This window comes from Rhipicephalus sanguineus, chromosome 1 (assembly GCF_013339695.2).
Source record: "Rhipicephalus sanguineus isolate Rsan-2018 chromosome 1, BIME_Rsan_1.4, whole genome shotgun sequence".
Lineage (NCBI taxonomy): Eukaryota > Metazoa > Arthropoda > Arachnida > Ixodida > Ixodidae > Rhipicephalus > Rhipicephalus sanguineus.
In genome coordinates, this window is record NC_051176.1 from 15,776,806 (window position 1) to 15,793,419 (window position 16,614).

At 46.4% G+C, this 16,614-nt stretch overlaps 1 protein-coding gene across 7 annotated transcripts in view; it reads right to left on the reverse strand.

Annotated features, from left to right (window-relative positions):
• Positions 1 to 16,336, reverse strand: part of LOC119389576 (mitoguardin) — a 500,148-nt gene extending 483,812 nt beyond the window's left edge. For 3 of the 7 annotated variants that reach the window (XM_049413597.1, XM_037656926.2, XM_049413603.1), the window contains exons 1-2: positions 16,182 to 16,336; positions 770 to 890 (exon numbers count right to left, since the gene is read on the reverse strand). In XM_049413597.1, the coding sequence (XP_049269554.1) occupies positions 770 to 882 (113 nt within the window). In that variant the 5' untranslated portion in view covers positions 883 to 890; positions 16,182 to 16,336. The remainder of the gene's footprint in view (positions 1 to 769; positions 891 to 16,181) is intronic. The other 4 variants (XM_037656941.2, XM_049413593.1, XM_037656907.2 and 1 more) reach the window with 2 other exon arrangements.
• Between the last annotated feature and the right edge of the window lie 278 nt (positions 16,337 to 16,614).

Genomic DNA, 16,614 nt, shown 5'->3' on the forward strand with positions numbered 1-16,614 from the left:
TGAATTAAGGTTGGGGGGATGTGGGGGTGCTGTCGGCCCCTGTGGAGTTGTCTGCGCCTAGTGGCGCACGCGCGCCTCGCGGATAGGCCGTCGGCGGCAGTGGCGCTGGGCTCGCGAGCGTTGGGGTTTGCGCGTGTGCGACGGCCGCGCCACCGGAGACAAGCGGGCGGGCCCGCCGCGGCCGCCGGGCGGGAGAAAGGAGGTCTCTTGGGATTTGGCGGCTGGCGTGGACGGGCGGCGGGGCGGCTTCCCACGGTGGGTCCCGCTGGGGGACGATACCGCGGCTCGTTTCCCTCGGGGCCCCTCGTCGGTGAGTCGTGCGTCCTCGCACGCCGCATTCGCGGTTATTGCTTGTCGTATGTTATGGTGTATTTCATGTGTTACGTTGTTGAATGTGTGTTATGTTATCCAAGTATTCATTGTCCGTGTGTAATTGTTTTAGCGAGTGACTAGATTGTAATAAGATTCGGCCGGCGAGCTCGCCGAATGTAAAAGCAGTGTGTAATAAACTTGAATGTGTTCGTTGAACCGACCGCGTCTGCTGTCTTCCGTGTGCTCTGAGAGCCGGCGATAATGAGAACACGCAATCTGAGATCCCACAGTTGCTGGGCTGTTCTTAAGGTGGCTGCCATGTTAGTTGCTTTTTAGGCACCATAGCAAGGAATGTCCTTCTTTTCGTGCACAAAAGAGAGGAAGCATTTTTAGGGACAACGCATAAAGTATTTGTGTCAACGGAGTATGTCCCTCATTCAGACAATACGGCACTTGCCTGGTGAGCACCCCAAGCAGAATGATGCCAATGCCAGCTGATGCAATGATGATTTTGCTCCGGCGTGGTGCGTCATTCATTGGGAAGCTGATTCGAGGGGTCACCTGCAGCATCACCAGAACTGGCAAAGCAAAAGGGTACACACTGTCAACATGCTACCCAAAACCTCTCTGAAGAAACAAGGGCCTTCAAATGGCAAGTCCGTCCACATTTTGGTAAATCTTGTCACTCAGGTTTTCATCAAACTCGATTATACAAGAAAACTCATTGCAGGAACATGTGCTCACACCTTGACCTTCGAGCTTGTTTGATTCTCAACACCAAGATAACACAGAAATGCATAGTCCTTCCTAACTGCAGTGATTGTTGGCAACGGAGAGATATGATGCAAATGGTTAGCACACAGACTGTAGAAGCAAATCCTTTCCATGTAAGAAGCAAGCACAACTAACTCCTTATCCTGCAAAAGAGACCCAAGCTACACATCTGAAGACTATGTATGAACTCATATATAAACAGTTAAACCCACGTCAGAATATATAAACCAATACCAAACTTAGCTGGTTATGCCATAATAACTTTATCTGAATTACTGTTTCATTCAAACTCTTCTGAGTTTTTTTCCCCTCAATTGGAGTAACTTTAATCAACACAACACTTCCAGTACGACCATTGATGGTTTCATATCTCTTCTTGAATGTGAGTTGTACCCATTACAAATGTAACCAGCTAGTGTTCTCTCCCAACACTTCTCTCTTGCCTAAGTTTTAAGAGTTCTAGTGGACGTGTAGAAATTTCTGCTTAGTAGATAATCCTTTATTTCATCAATAATGAAATGTCACTATCATTTTGTACACACATTACACCTATTCAACTATAGAATTTGTTTGTTTTTTTTCATGTAGTTTTATCTCTGAAGTTATTAAAGGACTGATAACCAATTTTTCTGGGCCCAGTTTTTTACGATGCAACAGAAAACTCCTTCTCGGTAGTGGTTACACCTGTAGCAGTTGATTCCAAAAGCGTGTGGATATTTTGTAGACCGAATCTTTCGATCTTAGAAGCCACTAAAAAAAAGTTAGACTTCCTCCTCCAGCAACGTTGAGAAGTGATAGCGATGCCGATAGCCCTGCTCGCAAACTGTTCATTACGCTCAATGTTCTGCTTTCACTGGACTGAGTGCAACTGTAGTTAACCACTTTCACTTTAAATTTTCAACCGGTTTTGAATAGAATAAGTTTTCCAAATGCGCGTCATAAAGTTACATCCCCTTGCGAGCCAGGTGCTGCTGGTACTTTTTCAGCTCATTGGCAGGTGCCACTAGACCTTCAGATAAGAACTGTCATGCTGCCCCTCATGTAAGTCTGATCATACAAGGGTGGTCTGAAAAGTTTTCGGCCTCAATAAGAATCATGCGAGCTAGAACTTCCAGCACTCATGTGCACGTTCACTCTGCAAGTCTCAGATGAAACGCCATCTAGTGCCGATTAACAGTTTGGCTTTGGAAGTCGATTACAGTGGGTGTAGTGTTAAGCACCGTAAGGCATGGAGAAGCTTGACTACCGTACGGTGATAAATTTCTTTCTAAAAGAAGGTTTATTTCCGAATGAAATTCACCAAAGGATTGTTAAAGTTTATAAGCAAGATTCACCTTCATACTCCACAGTCAGGAAATAGGCTGCTGAGTTTAAGCGTGGGAGAGAGAGCATTGAAGATGACCCGCGCGAAGGGCGCCCAAAAAGTGCAACAACTCCTGAATTGATTGACCGTGTCCACGATATGGTTTTGGAAGACAGGAGAGTGAAGTTACGCGAAATTGCCGAGGCTGTTGGCATCTCAGTGAAACGTGTAGGTCACATTTTGTATAACGAACTGCACATGAACAAGCTCTGTGCAAGATGGGTGCCGCGCATCCTTACTCCTGAGCAAAAACGCAACCGCATGACGATGTCATAGCATCAGTGTTGCGGAATTGCCACTCCAGAATTAAGATGACTCCGGAATCACTCCACATTTTCGCGAGCCCGGAAAGGAATGGGAATGCAATTACGTCTTTTCTTTAAAGTAGAGCACGTTTTCGTCTACGCACTGTTTCTCAAACTTCAAACATTAGTAAGTCAGAGCCTCAAACTTACCAATAAACAAGTATTTTTAAAATGGCTTGGCTGATTACAAGCACGGTAGATTTATAAGCAACACGCCTACTGCAATTCTGTCCTTATATAGACAGTGTTGCTCCAAATTTGTCTCTATTCTTCGCGTAACCACGGCTCTATGCCGTTGGTATCCGTCGTGCGGAACTATGGTGACGGCCAGGCGCGTAGCCAGGGGGAGGGTTTCAACCCCCCCGAATATTTTTAGTTTTGCATGCGTATATATACACGCACACATACAAACGCATGCACAAACATACATAAGGTATGATTGAACCCCACCCCCCCACCCCTCGAAAAAAAAATTCTGCCTATGCCCCTGGCGGCAGCATACCACCCCTTATGCCTTGTGATTGTTTTTCCCCTCGGCGGCGCCCCAGCCACCTGCTGTCTCCCCACCCTTCACTTCTTTGTTTTACCTTCTGTCGCCGTCGGCGACTCAGGACGCATATTCAAAAAAGCGCTGCTCTAAGTTGTGATGCGTATTGACGCTGGCGCGATGCTTGTGTTCACTGTAAGCTTTCGTATACCAGCTTGCGTGCCATCTCACCTCCTCAAACTCCCCACCCTTTTGCAATATTGTCCCCCTGTCTAGACACATGGGCGCCTTTGCACGAAACTCTGTCTGTAGGTCAGCACAGCACACAGTCATACACAATGAACTGTGTGCCCTCCCCCTCCTTACAGAGAGAGAGAGAGGCGCGCTTGACAAGCGTGGGTGCTGACAAGCAGTGCGGCCCAGTGTTCCGTATTCAATGCAAAGGCACAAGGTGCCCGAGCAGTGCACTGTTCCAAGTAATACCAGCAGATCTAGAGGGTTTTGTTCCCCATTAACCAAATCTTAGTTATCTCCATATTCCCGACCGCTCCAGATGCGTGGCAAAACTGCTTAGTCTTCTTGAACACTACTTTTGTCAGCATAAAAATACGCTATGCCATCATTTTAGCATTAACACGTTTAAACTTAAGCAATATAAAAAATCACAATTCGTTCAAACATGCTGACCATGCAAATACTATAGGTAGCGGAAGAACTGCCCCTATGGGAATTAGTAGTGTGGTTGTACTGCACGAGATATGTCACCAAGCTACTATACCTCGACCTTGGTAACGTGTTTTGCGTACTTTTTGCAGTTCTTAATGCATCTGATGGCATCAGCTTTATGGGGCGTTCATTCTTAACTCGATAAAACTATCAAGGTGCCTTTCCTACGTTGAGGAATTACAGGAATGGAACTGAACTGCCCAGCCATTCCCGGAGTAGGAATGGGCTAAGTTTTTTCATTCCGAGGAATTGAAAGGAATGGAACTGCGGCAAGTTCTAATTCCCCGGAATGGAACTGGAATGGAATGGAGGCGCCCATTCCGCAACACTGCACAGCATGCTTTGGAGCTGTATAACAAAAATCCAGCGGACTTTTTGCGCAGATTTATAGCGATGGATGAAACTTGGATTCACCATTACACACCGGAATCGAAACAACAATCAAAGCAGTGGACTGAAGCCGGGTCCTCTGCACCAAAGAAAGCAAAGTCAGTTCCCTCCACAGGAAAGGTGATGGTCTCTGTTTTTTGGGACGCTGAAGGCATTCTGCTTGTGGAATATATTGAAAAGGGTAAAACCATAACTGGGAGTATTATTCTGACCTTTTAACTCAATTGGATCAGAAAATTCGTGAGAAAAGACCAGGTTTGCGGAAGAAGAAAATCATCTTTCATCAAGACAATGCTCTGGTGCACAAAGGGCATCTTGCAATGGCTAAACTGCACGATTTGAAGTACAAATTGTTGGAGCACCCACCCTATTCTCCTGACTTGGCCCCGTCGGACTACCACCTGTTCCCAAAACTCAAAATCTTTTTTGGTGGGCAACGTTTTTCGTCAAATGAAGAAGCGATTGCTGCTCTTTCAGAAGCCACGGATGTGGCCATTTCGCACAAAGAAATCACAAGGGGAGGGTTAAGGGGAGCGGAAACTTTAGACTGTTTATTCCAAATTTACTGCAGTAGTATATATATATGCAAACGCATGCGCAGAAAGCGAGGCAAACGATTGCTGCTGTGGATGAGTACTTTTCAGAACTTCCAGTCATTTTAAGGACGGAATCCTGGCTCTGGAACATCGATGGACACAGTGTGTAGAGTTGAGAGGAGACTATGTTAAAAAATAAAAATAATTTTGGAGGTCCAAAACGCTTTTTTCTACATCAGGCCGAGAACTTTTCAGACCACCCTCGTACGTCAAGTGAAGGAGATGCCTAATGGAGATGCCTTTCCTGTCGCAGTCCCTGATGGTTTTGACAAACAAAATACATTTGAAGGGTGACATGGACCAGCTACTGCTGACCTCACTGGATGATACTCCTTGTGCATTCAGTTGCAGCCTCCAAAACGGAACCATCAAAGAGTGCACACAATGGCTGTGATGATATGTGTGTGCTGTCCTCAAGGCACCACTTCACTAATGGGACTTTTTATAATCTTCCTTCATTGAATTTTTTTAATTCTGGGCTTCAATAACTTTTGCTTGCATGGAATGACTGTTGCAACTCTTTGGTTAACTTGGGGCCAAAGCGAATATAGCACCTCAAGATTATTAGCTCATTACCAAGCCTTTTTATATAATGTTGTGCGGCGTCTGATCCGCAGCAAACATAGGATCATTTCATGTTTGAAGGAATTTGTTTCACAAGGCCAAGGGTGTGGCACCTCTTCTAGCACCACAGAGAAGCAAGCCACACTGATATACGCGCAATTTTGAAGCACATGTCAAAAGCTCCACTTTTTCAAGAGCAGAACATGCAACATCTTCAAGAGATAATCGGCGACAATTCGGTAAATAGAAATGCAAGGTGCCTACATGGTCATCAGTTTAAAGATGAAGCACTGATTCATAGGCGTACCTACCATGGGGGGCAAGGGGGGCTCTAGCCCCCCCCACTGAGAAATGTTAAGGGGGCAGAGCCCCCCCACTTCTGACAGTGGTCGTTGTTGGCGGCAGACTGGGAAACTAATAAGTCAGGCAAAGTTTTACTTGAACGCAGCAATAGCGTAATTATGCAATAAAATTTGTCCTACAATTCAACTTTGACGACTGTCCTCCGTCATGCACTGTAGGCTCTCTGCGGTGCGGGCTGCCTATTCCACGCTTTCGCTCAAGCATTGCAGAGGAGGCTATCGCTCAGCTGGGGCTCTATAACATTACAGCAATCTGTCACGATTTAGTTTGTTCTGCCTGGCCTGAAATTTACGTAATCGGCAACGCAAATACTGGTGGGAACCAGTATATGTTTTATAGCCCGATCAAATGCTCTCTTTTTTTCAGGAAATCTTTGAAAACGATCAGCATCGCCACTGCTCCATATCCAGGCTGCTATGAGTGGATGTGTGCAGAAGTGTGGAATATTTTACAGTGATGCTACCGAGGACTTCTGATTTGGAGCAATTTTTGGAGCAGCAAAATTTCCATTTTGGAGCACTTTGAAGCAGCAAGAATTTGCATCTTGGAGCACTCTGGAGCAGCTAATTTTACATATTGGAGCGCATTATAGAAGCAAATTGCATTAACATTCAAGCACCTGAATAGTTATTATGGGGCTCTTATGAGGATGGGAAACTGTGCGCAAAAACCAGACAATTCACAAGACGAGATAGACAGGACGGGCGCTTGGTTTCCCATCAGCTATGCACCATCTCGCCGAATTTCAAGTTTTGTTAAACCATCTTATGAAGAGCTAGAAATATTTCGATTCATTGCAAATCTCATGGAAAAAAATGTTGCAGTGGCTTAGCTCGGCTATGCCAGGATAACGTAGCGTTAGCAAAGCTTCAGCTAATTATACTTAGCTTTCCTGATTGTCTAGGATTAGCTTCTTTATCCTGCTTACTGCTGCTCCAATGCCACACACAGGGTATATGTATTATGTGGCACATGTATATTTATTTTGCCAGGCAACTACTTCGGGATCCGATGAATTAAGCTTCTCCGCTCTTCTGCGGCGTTGAGCAGCATTTGCGCTCTCCTTCTCCATGGCTAAACCACACTGGCAAACGCCAGTCAGAGGCACTATCAAGCAGCTCCAGTGCAGTGTCAGACGGCGACTGCACAGCAAAGGCGAATAGCTGCGTGCGTGCCGGTGCCAATACGTCTGCCAAGGTTACGACGTCACTCCTCTGGAAAGCGCAGACCGCCGCCGGCGAGTCGCGCAAGGCGGCGGCGGAGTGCGCGGGAGGGGCTGGCTCCGGTGCTGGCTCGGCTAGGCCAGTGTAGCTAATGCTACAAAATCGTCTCGGGAGAACTTCATATTTCACTCGATAATGCAAAAATAAGGGCTCATGCAGTTGAGTGTTCTCGATTAACCTCTTCGGTGATTATTTTCGACACTAGCAAACAAACAGAATACCGGATCAATAAAATTGTACTTTTTGAAATAAAACTCTAAATACATCTATGTGGTTATCAGCAGACATGGTAGACAAACGCAGTGATGTACAACAGTGCCTCAATGTCAAAGAGTCACACTGTCCCTAATGCCTTCCCCTAAGCCCGGTTCTTCTCGATCGATGTGTTGATCCTACCTCTCTGCAAGCTTTCTGCACCTCACCTGGTTTTGCACTACCTTCATGCGTACCGATCACAAAAGCAGTGAAAGCAACGGTGTCATATGATGACGTCATCACGTGACATTGCGATATATCGCCATCATGACGTCACTTAGTTCTGACGATCTATGATGTCGTGATGATGTCACAAATTTTGACGATCTATGACCTTATGATGATGCCATCACGTGATCATTTTTTACATAAATCGATTGACGCCGCCGACGGTCAATTTTTCGTGTTTGATGAAGCATAGATCTAAGGCTTTCGCATTAATATTGCGTATTGAACGTTAACAGCCTGGCCGTTAACAACCTGGCCTTACATACCAAACTGTCCTCCATCATGTTACCACTGTGCCGTGCGCGAAACAGCTTCGCTTATCATCCACTTCACAGAGTGAAATGGCTCAATTTTTTTTAATTTTTATTGTGATAGCAATTATACGGACACTTTCGACGGGTCTTTCCCGTCGCCGTTGCCGTACTTTTCCGTATAAAGTCCAAATTGATAACATCACCACACGCATTCTACCCGCTGGTAAAAGCTCGCGAGTGCTGACAACGAACACCGCTGAAGTGGAGATTAAACAAGCCGGCCGTCTCCATCGCACGGAGAGCGCATGTGATAACATGCTCCCGTGTGCGGGCCTGCCGTCAATTGCTCATCAAACAGAGAGGAAACATCTCTCTTTGATGGGCCCGCCCGTCTTTAGTAGGGAGCATGAAGGGACGCCAGGGGGAGGGGTGGAGGGACTGCATCGCTCGAAGGGGGCAGTGGCTGGCGCGCGCGCGCTATCTCGAGGCAACAGGAGACGGCTCGTAAACCTGCTGTGCTCTCAACGCCTACTTCGCATTTAGAGAACTCACAGCATGAAAACGCTTCGGTTCCTGGAGCGTCCATATTTCCTTAAACCAGCTTTTTGTCGAGTTACGCGAGATCGGATCCAAAAGAGTTAGCTGCTAGCCTTACTTCGTATAACAATACAATTTGTTGGTATCGCACTCATTGCTTCGCCCTTAAGTGAAGCTGACTTTTTTTTTAACCGTCAGCTATTGACCCTGGAAAGCGAGGGGCGGACGTGTAACATCGCTAGCCGCTTCACAGTGGGCCGTTAGCGATGGGCCCGCTACTGACAGCTGTGCATATTACAAAGCAATTGCGGCTTCTCCGACCAGGAGGCATGTTTTTATTAATGAGATGACATTTTATTATTGACATGACAGCAAGCAATAAATTCGATTCGGAACCCTACAGCACTGACTAGCTCGAAAGGGCAGGGCCTTTTAAGGGGTATTTACCGCAGAGTGATTACATACCCAGATGTGATGGTGGAAGGAATTACGAAAAAGTTCTTCTGAATGAAGATCCATGGATAAAGTATATCGGAGGAAAAGTGTCAATTCGTTCCCACTATTCACGTGCTCTTCCATAGACGCAAAGCACAGGAAATTCGATATTGTTCTATATATCTATTGCTAGTGATCCCAGATTTCATTCCGCGATGACCAGAAACAGAAGTGACAGACCTTTTAGCGGCACGCGTGTAGTTATTACTGAGCATTGCTTTCATTACGTGCCGTGCGATGCTTGAAACGAGCTATCAGCAGCTTTTCTGGAACAGGCGACTTCCGCCGATCAATCGCCGCCACACTTTCACGCTGCTGATTGGCCTAGACTTCACGAGCATCTGTGGAGAGCGTGTTCTGCTGTCAAGCCGACTTGCACAACAGAAGCTGCGTCGGCACCGTGCATGGCTTACTTGGCATGCATGCGTGAGCACTGTTTATTCAGCGGAATAATTCTTGGTCCATGGTTGTGACTTTGGCAGCCCCAAGATGAAGCTGCACGTTTTGACGCGCCATCGGTGCGATTGCCAGTGGTAGACGTCCCCAAACCCGAGACTCTGGCGCAGTTTGGCGCAATTTCCGTCGATATTATCAGGATGGCGCAGTAAATACAATTTGGCGCACTTTGGCGCAGGAGTGGAATCAGTGATTTTAGTTGTACCTAGCCAGGAGAGCTAAACAAGATTCCCACTTTGGTCTCCGATTAACCTGCTTCACTTTGCTTATCATATGGTCATAGGCATATCTAATGAGGGGAGGGGGGCGCTAGCCCACCCACTGAGAAAAACCCCCCCACTTTCGACAGTGGTGAGTGTCGGCTGCATAGTGGGAAACCATGAACTGAAGCAAACTTTTACTTCTACACAGCAATCACTTAATGATATAATTAAATTTGTCCTGCGCTTCTGCTGTGGAGAACATCTCCCGTGTCTCACGACCATGCACAATAGATTCTCTGCAGTGCAGACCACCTATGGAACACTTTGCACTACAGCATTGTAGAGAATGCTGAGCTGAGTAGGGGCTCTTAACATTAGAGCACTCTGTCATGATTTTATTCTGCTGTGCCTGGTCTGAAATATACATAATCGACGACGCAAATACGGGAAGGAACCAGTAAATGTTTCATGGACCAATCAGACGGTCTCCCTCTTTAACGAAATTCATTTTCTTTCATAGGAAAGGAATAGCACCACCGCTGCTCCATATCCAACTTGTTATGAGTCGATGAGTGTGCAGAATTGTTGAATGTTTTAACGCGATTGCGTTATGGAGCCCATGTCGCAGGAATTCCAGCGTCGGCATTGTTGGTTGTGAGCGAAAAATCATCATTGCTCGTGACCACAAAATCGCCATGGATGCAAACAATAAAAGATGATGTGCCCGAGGTGGAATCGAACCCCGGCCTTCAGCGTGACAAAGGAGGTGTTCTACCACAGAGCCACGCCACTGCTTGAAACTGCACTGAAAGTAACTTTCGTGCTTCACAAACATACGCGTACTGTGTACAGGCATCACCATACGAGATGTAATATCGCAGTAAATGTGATGCAAGCGTACATCGTCACCGGAAGTCACAGCATGTGAATTGCATAACAAGTTGGTGGTTTAAAGCCTGCCACCCATTACAAACATTACTGGGCACACAGATTTCTGCGCATATTCCCTTACGAACACGTAATGGGTACATCGCCAACTTCGAAAAAGTATCACATGCGTAATTGCTGCTGGTTTAAAGCATGCCACACATTACAAAGGGCACACACATTAGTGCACGCACTCTCTTACACACACGTAGTGGGCACACTGCTGTCGTAAATGTGCTGTTGAAGAGGGCGGAAACCTTTATCTTTACTATAGGTATGTCGTATGTGTGTGTGTATGTGTGTGCATGTGTGTGACGGGCTCTCTGAGCAACTGAACATAACAAATGAAATAGAGCACTATGAGGATGGGGCCGGATATCGCTATCGTGTTCAACCCTTAAAGGTGAAGCTTAAGCGTCGCCCAATTTTTCGTTGGGCCGCATTGGGAGAGCTAAAGAATGTTTCCACTTGAGTTTCCGATTATACTGCTTCACCTTGCCAACATTTTTAAGTTAACCTAAAAATGTTGGCCTTGCTTATCATATGGTAGCTTGCAGGGATCGCGGTGGCTTGGAACAAGGCGAGGAATAAGGCAGTGGACTAGAGTACATTGGGAAGCCAGGCTTTCAAGCTTGTCCCATAACTTTATCTACCGGACCAGGGAAATGGTCAAAGTCCACGGCTTTCTGGACTAATAATTGTTGAGATTTAACGTCCCAAAACCACGACATGATTATGAGAGACCCTGCAGTGGAGGGCTCCGGAAATATCGACCACCTGGGGTTCTTTAAAGGAGTACTGACACGATTTTGAAGTGCAGCAAAACGGACGTTTTTGTTTTCCATGGCATGTAGTGTTAACGCTCTCCCCACACCGCATCCGGGAAACACGTATAAATATTTATGTTTGATTTTAAAGTTTTCATCTCCCAGCATCTGCAAGGGAGCTTCACCGCATGGAGAGCCCTATGACGTTTCAAGTCAGCTCACTTGGTTTGCGAAATCTGGGTTCTGCATGCAGCCTAAAATCACAGAAATCGCTGTCGGAGGCACTGGACGACAGTTCACTCATCATGAACCACGTTCAACTGACAGAAAAGGACAGCAGGTGCATATTTCGTGTGTTGCAGTCTGCCCGTGACGTCACGGGCAGACTTGACACGTCACTATGAAGCCGCCGTCTCGAAACCGAAACCGAAACTGCTGGTTGAAAGAAGCGGTAATTAAAAATATATGCAATGCATCCCCAGGCACCATGACACTCTTTTTAGGGTTCTCGACACCCGTGCTTTCATTTAGAGCAACAACCCGAAAAATTTTAAAATTCATGTCAGTACTCCTTTAACGTGCACCTAAATTTAAGCACACGCGCCTCAAACATTTTCGCCTCCATTGAAAGTGTGGCTGCCGTAGCTGGGATTAGATCCCGCGATCTGGGTTTTCTGGATTAAAGGACTCCTGACACAAAAATTTTTGCCCCGCGTTTTTTTGCTGCAATGTGTTGCTGGGGGCCTGTTAGTCATAACACGGCACATCGTTTGCTGCAGCGCGCAACAGATAATTCATTACAAGCTCCTCATTACCGACACAGACTCAGTTTCGGTTGGACAGAGCTCCAAAAACGACAAGCCGCCAGGTGCAACTATCACCACCTAGCGAGTGAAACACGCGGTCACGTGAGCACACAGAACAGTGACGCATTTCCGCGCGGTCTGTCGTCGCCGGGCTCATCGTCGTCTGATGGCGACGATTTTCTTGCGGCGGGGATGGAAGGAATTTTGGACGTGGCAAATCACTTCAGGTTTGACCCGCTGGCGAGGAGCGATTCGTCGAAAAGCGCGTCAAAACAGAAATGGCGGCTATGACGTCATCATAACTTGTACCGGCTGCAATGGTTACGTAGGGGAAGTAGGGGGGTCACCTCGGGTCACCTCCGAGGGTGTCAATGCACCAGGTGCGGCCTATAATGCTGGATCGCGCTCGCGAATTTCAAAATTCATATAAAATACCTTCCAAGCTTTATTCGCTGTCGATATTTTGCAATGGTACACGCACCTACACGGGAATCGATCCCGCAGGCTATCTCGGCCGCAAAATTTTGTGTCAGTACCCCTTTAAGGAGACTGAAGTGACAGCCGGGCTAGTTGGTTTCGAGTTATCTCGAAAAGACTTGCGCAAGGCCAAATACAACTCGGACAGCAAAGAAGCACACACGCACAGCGCTGTTCATTCCTCTCCCTCTCTCTCAGCAAGGATCAGTTCACACAGTTGTACACGCGCACAGAAAGCTCAACATCGCTATACTATGCCATTGAAAATATTTATTATACTCATATGAATCCATCTCGCCAGCAGCTATAAGTAGCCGCTGCCAATGTGATCAGCAGGCAGCCTTGTTGAACTACATTCAGAATGATACACTGTCCGTCTATTCCAAAAATATTTAGGTATTGTTCAGCATAGTAATGCGCTGTTTCGTGTGCGTACGTCATTTTAACGCCACGAGATTTCACAAATTTGTGACGTCGCGCAACAAAGACACGATTTTAAGGCACACCGAAAATTTCTGACGAATGGCGATGAACCAATGACCAAAAATATGCCGTATTGAAAATAGCGTACTTTCTTATTTTTTATGTAGTCGTGCTCGAGTGGTCATTACGCAGTGAACAATTTTGGGGTGATTTGTTGCATTGCATTATGAGCAGGTGCGTGTGTATGACCCAGAAAATTTCTATCAATCATAAACCGCTAACGACCAACGTGGAAGGAAAAAAATGGAGGGTATTTTTACTTTATAATCACCTGTATTTTTTTTTCAAAGAAAATTTGTGCTTACACCGTTTGCATAGGTGTAATTAATTGGAGGGACTGGGAGGCCTTCCAAGCAAAGTAGAAAACAGCGCAATACAACAAAGACAAAGACCAAACAGAACTAGCGCTGTTCAGTGCTAGTCCTGTTTGGTCTTTCTTGTCTTCTATTATTGCGCTGTTGTCTATTATGAAGTTCACACACAACAAGCAAAGTTGCAAATACCAATACGATGAGTATAAAGAATGTACTAAGCCCTTGTTACCACAAATTCTTACTTAAAAAGAACTTGTGGCTGACATGTTAACAATAATAGTAATATAACAATAATAATAATAATAACAATGCACCAGAAACACTATTTCGACTAGGAGCAAACAAGGCAAAATATACGTAAACCTAAATATCTGCAAGAAAGTGTAGTACTAATTACACAAAAGGAAATGTACAGTCACTGTTAAAAAACGCAATTATTATTGAGCAGCGCTAGAGTGCTGGAACAGGGGAGTGCCCAGAATGGCCGCAGCAGCAATGTACAGAAAGTGAAGCCCAAACAAGGTCAATCCGCTTGTGGCGCTGCGATCGGTAGTCTGCAATGTGTCGTCGTTTAAGAGTTGCGCACGGCTCCGCCAAAGTGGTGCAGGGGTAAAATGCCTGCTTCGCACTCAAAAGGTCCGGGTTCGAACCGCAGCAGTAGACGGGGAAGTTTTTATTCTTAGTGCCACCTTTTAAAGCTGTATTGTTTTTCCTGTTTCTTAAAACTAGCTTCTTTTGCTACGTATTTCTACAAAAAGTAACGTAAAATGTGAAATATTGTTTTGAGTCTCGCATTCGCAAAAATCTCGGAGGCCATACTTTACGTTTCTGTTGAATCCCGGGCAGTGGCGCTGCAAATAACTACACTCACTTTCAAATTTCTTCTATTTTACTTCACATTTTCCGTTACTTTTTGAAGCAACACCTAGCAACTGAAGCTAGTTTTCAGACACAAAGGAAAACCCATACAGCTATAAAATGTGACACTAAGAATAAAAACCCACCATCTACAGCTGCGATTCGAACCCGGGCTTTTTGAGTGGGAAACGGGCATTCTACCCCTGCACCACTTGGGCGGAGCCGCGCGCAACTCTTAGACGACGACACATTGCAGACTACCGGTCACAGCGCCACAAGCGGATTGACCCTGTTTGAGCTTCACTTTTCGAAGCTTGTTCCCAGCACTCCCCTGTTCTAGTACACCCCAGCAGCACTTAGACGTTAACAAACTTTCATTGCATGATACAAATCTATACTACAGGGGAAGCCGCCACCGCCATCATTGTATTTCTTCATAAAGTCAATAAAACTTCTCTTGGGCCTGGTTCTCATCTATTCTTTGTGGTCCGTCCGGGTTTGCACTGAAGTTTTCATCAAGCATAAAGTAGTGTGGGTTATTTATAAAAAGTGTTGCTTGCAATACTATTACATGCATAGCACGTATATGTATGGTTGTCCCAGTATATGCTACGTAGCATAGAGTTTCATATAGATACACTACAGGGAACTCTGGCACTAGTGTCTATGGGAGCTGCAACGTATGGCGCTTCAGCCAGCATGGGAATGATGGGTAGTACACGGATTTGTCTAAACTTCGTTCTTTCGGCTCCGTTTGGCTTCGCGTCGTCTGCATCCACTTTGTCGCAAGACGAAGTTCAGCAAAAGTCAGCAGTTCCACTTCACCACTTTAACTTTTTTTAGGGTCACCAATTCAAATCTGCTCACGAAGTTCACAACGATTCATTCTTTTACCCGAAAGAAAACCAAAACACAGCAATAAACAAAGCCACAAGTGCGTTCGAAGCCTGCAAGTACGAAGACTAGGCAAATCCGTGTACTACCTATCATTCCCATGGTGGCTGAACAATCGAAGCACCAGAGTCCCCTCTAGTTAATTTTAGGAAACTCTATGCTACATAGGACTGACTACCTTTTCTGTAATGTTATTGAACGCTGCTAACCAAATGTTATCTCTGTATATGAAGAATCACATCAAAGTGAGTGCGAATTAAGTTCTCTTTCTCTCTCTCTCTATATATATATACGGCGGACGGAGTGAGGGAGGCCAGCCCCCACACTCGCGAAAAAGTTGGTACGCCACTGCACTGATTACTTCACCACATCAATGCACTAACGAGCTTCTGTTATGACTCAAGAGAACATGACGATGGCATCCGGGTGACAAGAAACATCACGTGTCAGGCCTTCACGTGTGACTTGAATTTTCAAAAAAACTTCCTCTATTGGGCTGAAGAAGGGACTGTACGCTGGCAGGTGCTTGATAGAGTGCATTGAGTTAGCCAAAGTTGCCAGCTCTGGCCGAGCGGGAGCAGGTGCGCCATCAAAAATGAACACAGCTGCTGTTTGACTCTTCACGTTCTACAAGGGCCGAAGTATCACTGAGGAGATCATTGAAAACAGCCCAGTGAACTCTATCCACTGCAGTCCAGTGAATAACGCCATTTGCGGACATACATGCTATAAACTTCAAGTTCGCTCCTTTTGTCGACGTGGTCGTGTGGACAGCTGGTTGCCCTTTAGCTGTCCTGCCGAAGTTCCTGGAACATGATCCATTGTAGTTTGTTTCGTCCAAGTAGAACCGGCACACACGTGGTCTATCGGGCTGCAGCCACTGGGCGTACAGCTTACACCCGCGCGTGACATCGTCACGATTGCGGTATGCGGTCTTCTGCGTCACCAGCTTCACTGAGTAGCTGTGGGCGTCCAGCAAGCAATCAACTGTGCTAGTACTGATTGTTACCCCAGGCATTTCCTCCTCCAGGGACTGCTTTATTATTAATAGTACCCATATTCGACGAGAATCGAAACGAAGTCCTGCGAGCGGGGATGTGCGCCGCACGTGGTCGGCTACTCACATTTTGAGCCCGTCTCCCAGCAGGCTAGATGCGTATGCCGAGTCCTGACAGAACGCGGGGACCGCACGCCAGGAAGCGGGGTCCCTCGCTGTACTGCCGCATAACCGCTGCCGCCGGCGCCATGCACGCTTCACCAGAGAACATCCAGAGTACGGTGGTACGGTCCCTAGAATATACTGGCTAGTCTGCCGTCTCCGCTCTCCGCCGCGTCCTCTCGGGGATGCCTGCGGCGGTGGCGCTGCGCGCAATCGGAGTTCCTTGAGCAGACGCCCCGCCCGCGACTCTCGCTTACGGGTGGGCTGGGGGAGCCGTTTACAACCGCGCTCTCACGTTTGCTTACCTTTTCACGTCGAAAGCCTGCGGTGTTTGCTTTTATTACAGAACGTGACATTGAGTACAAATAAGTAAAGAATACCTTAGCGCTAGTTAAAGT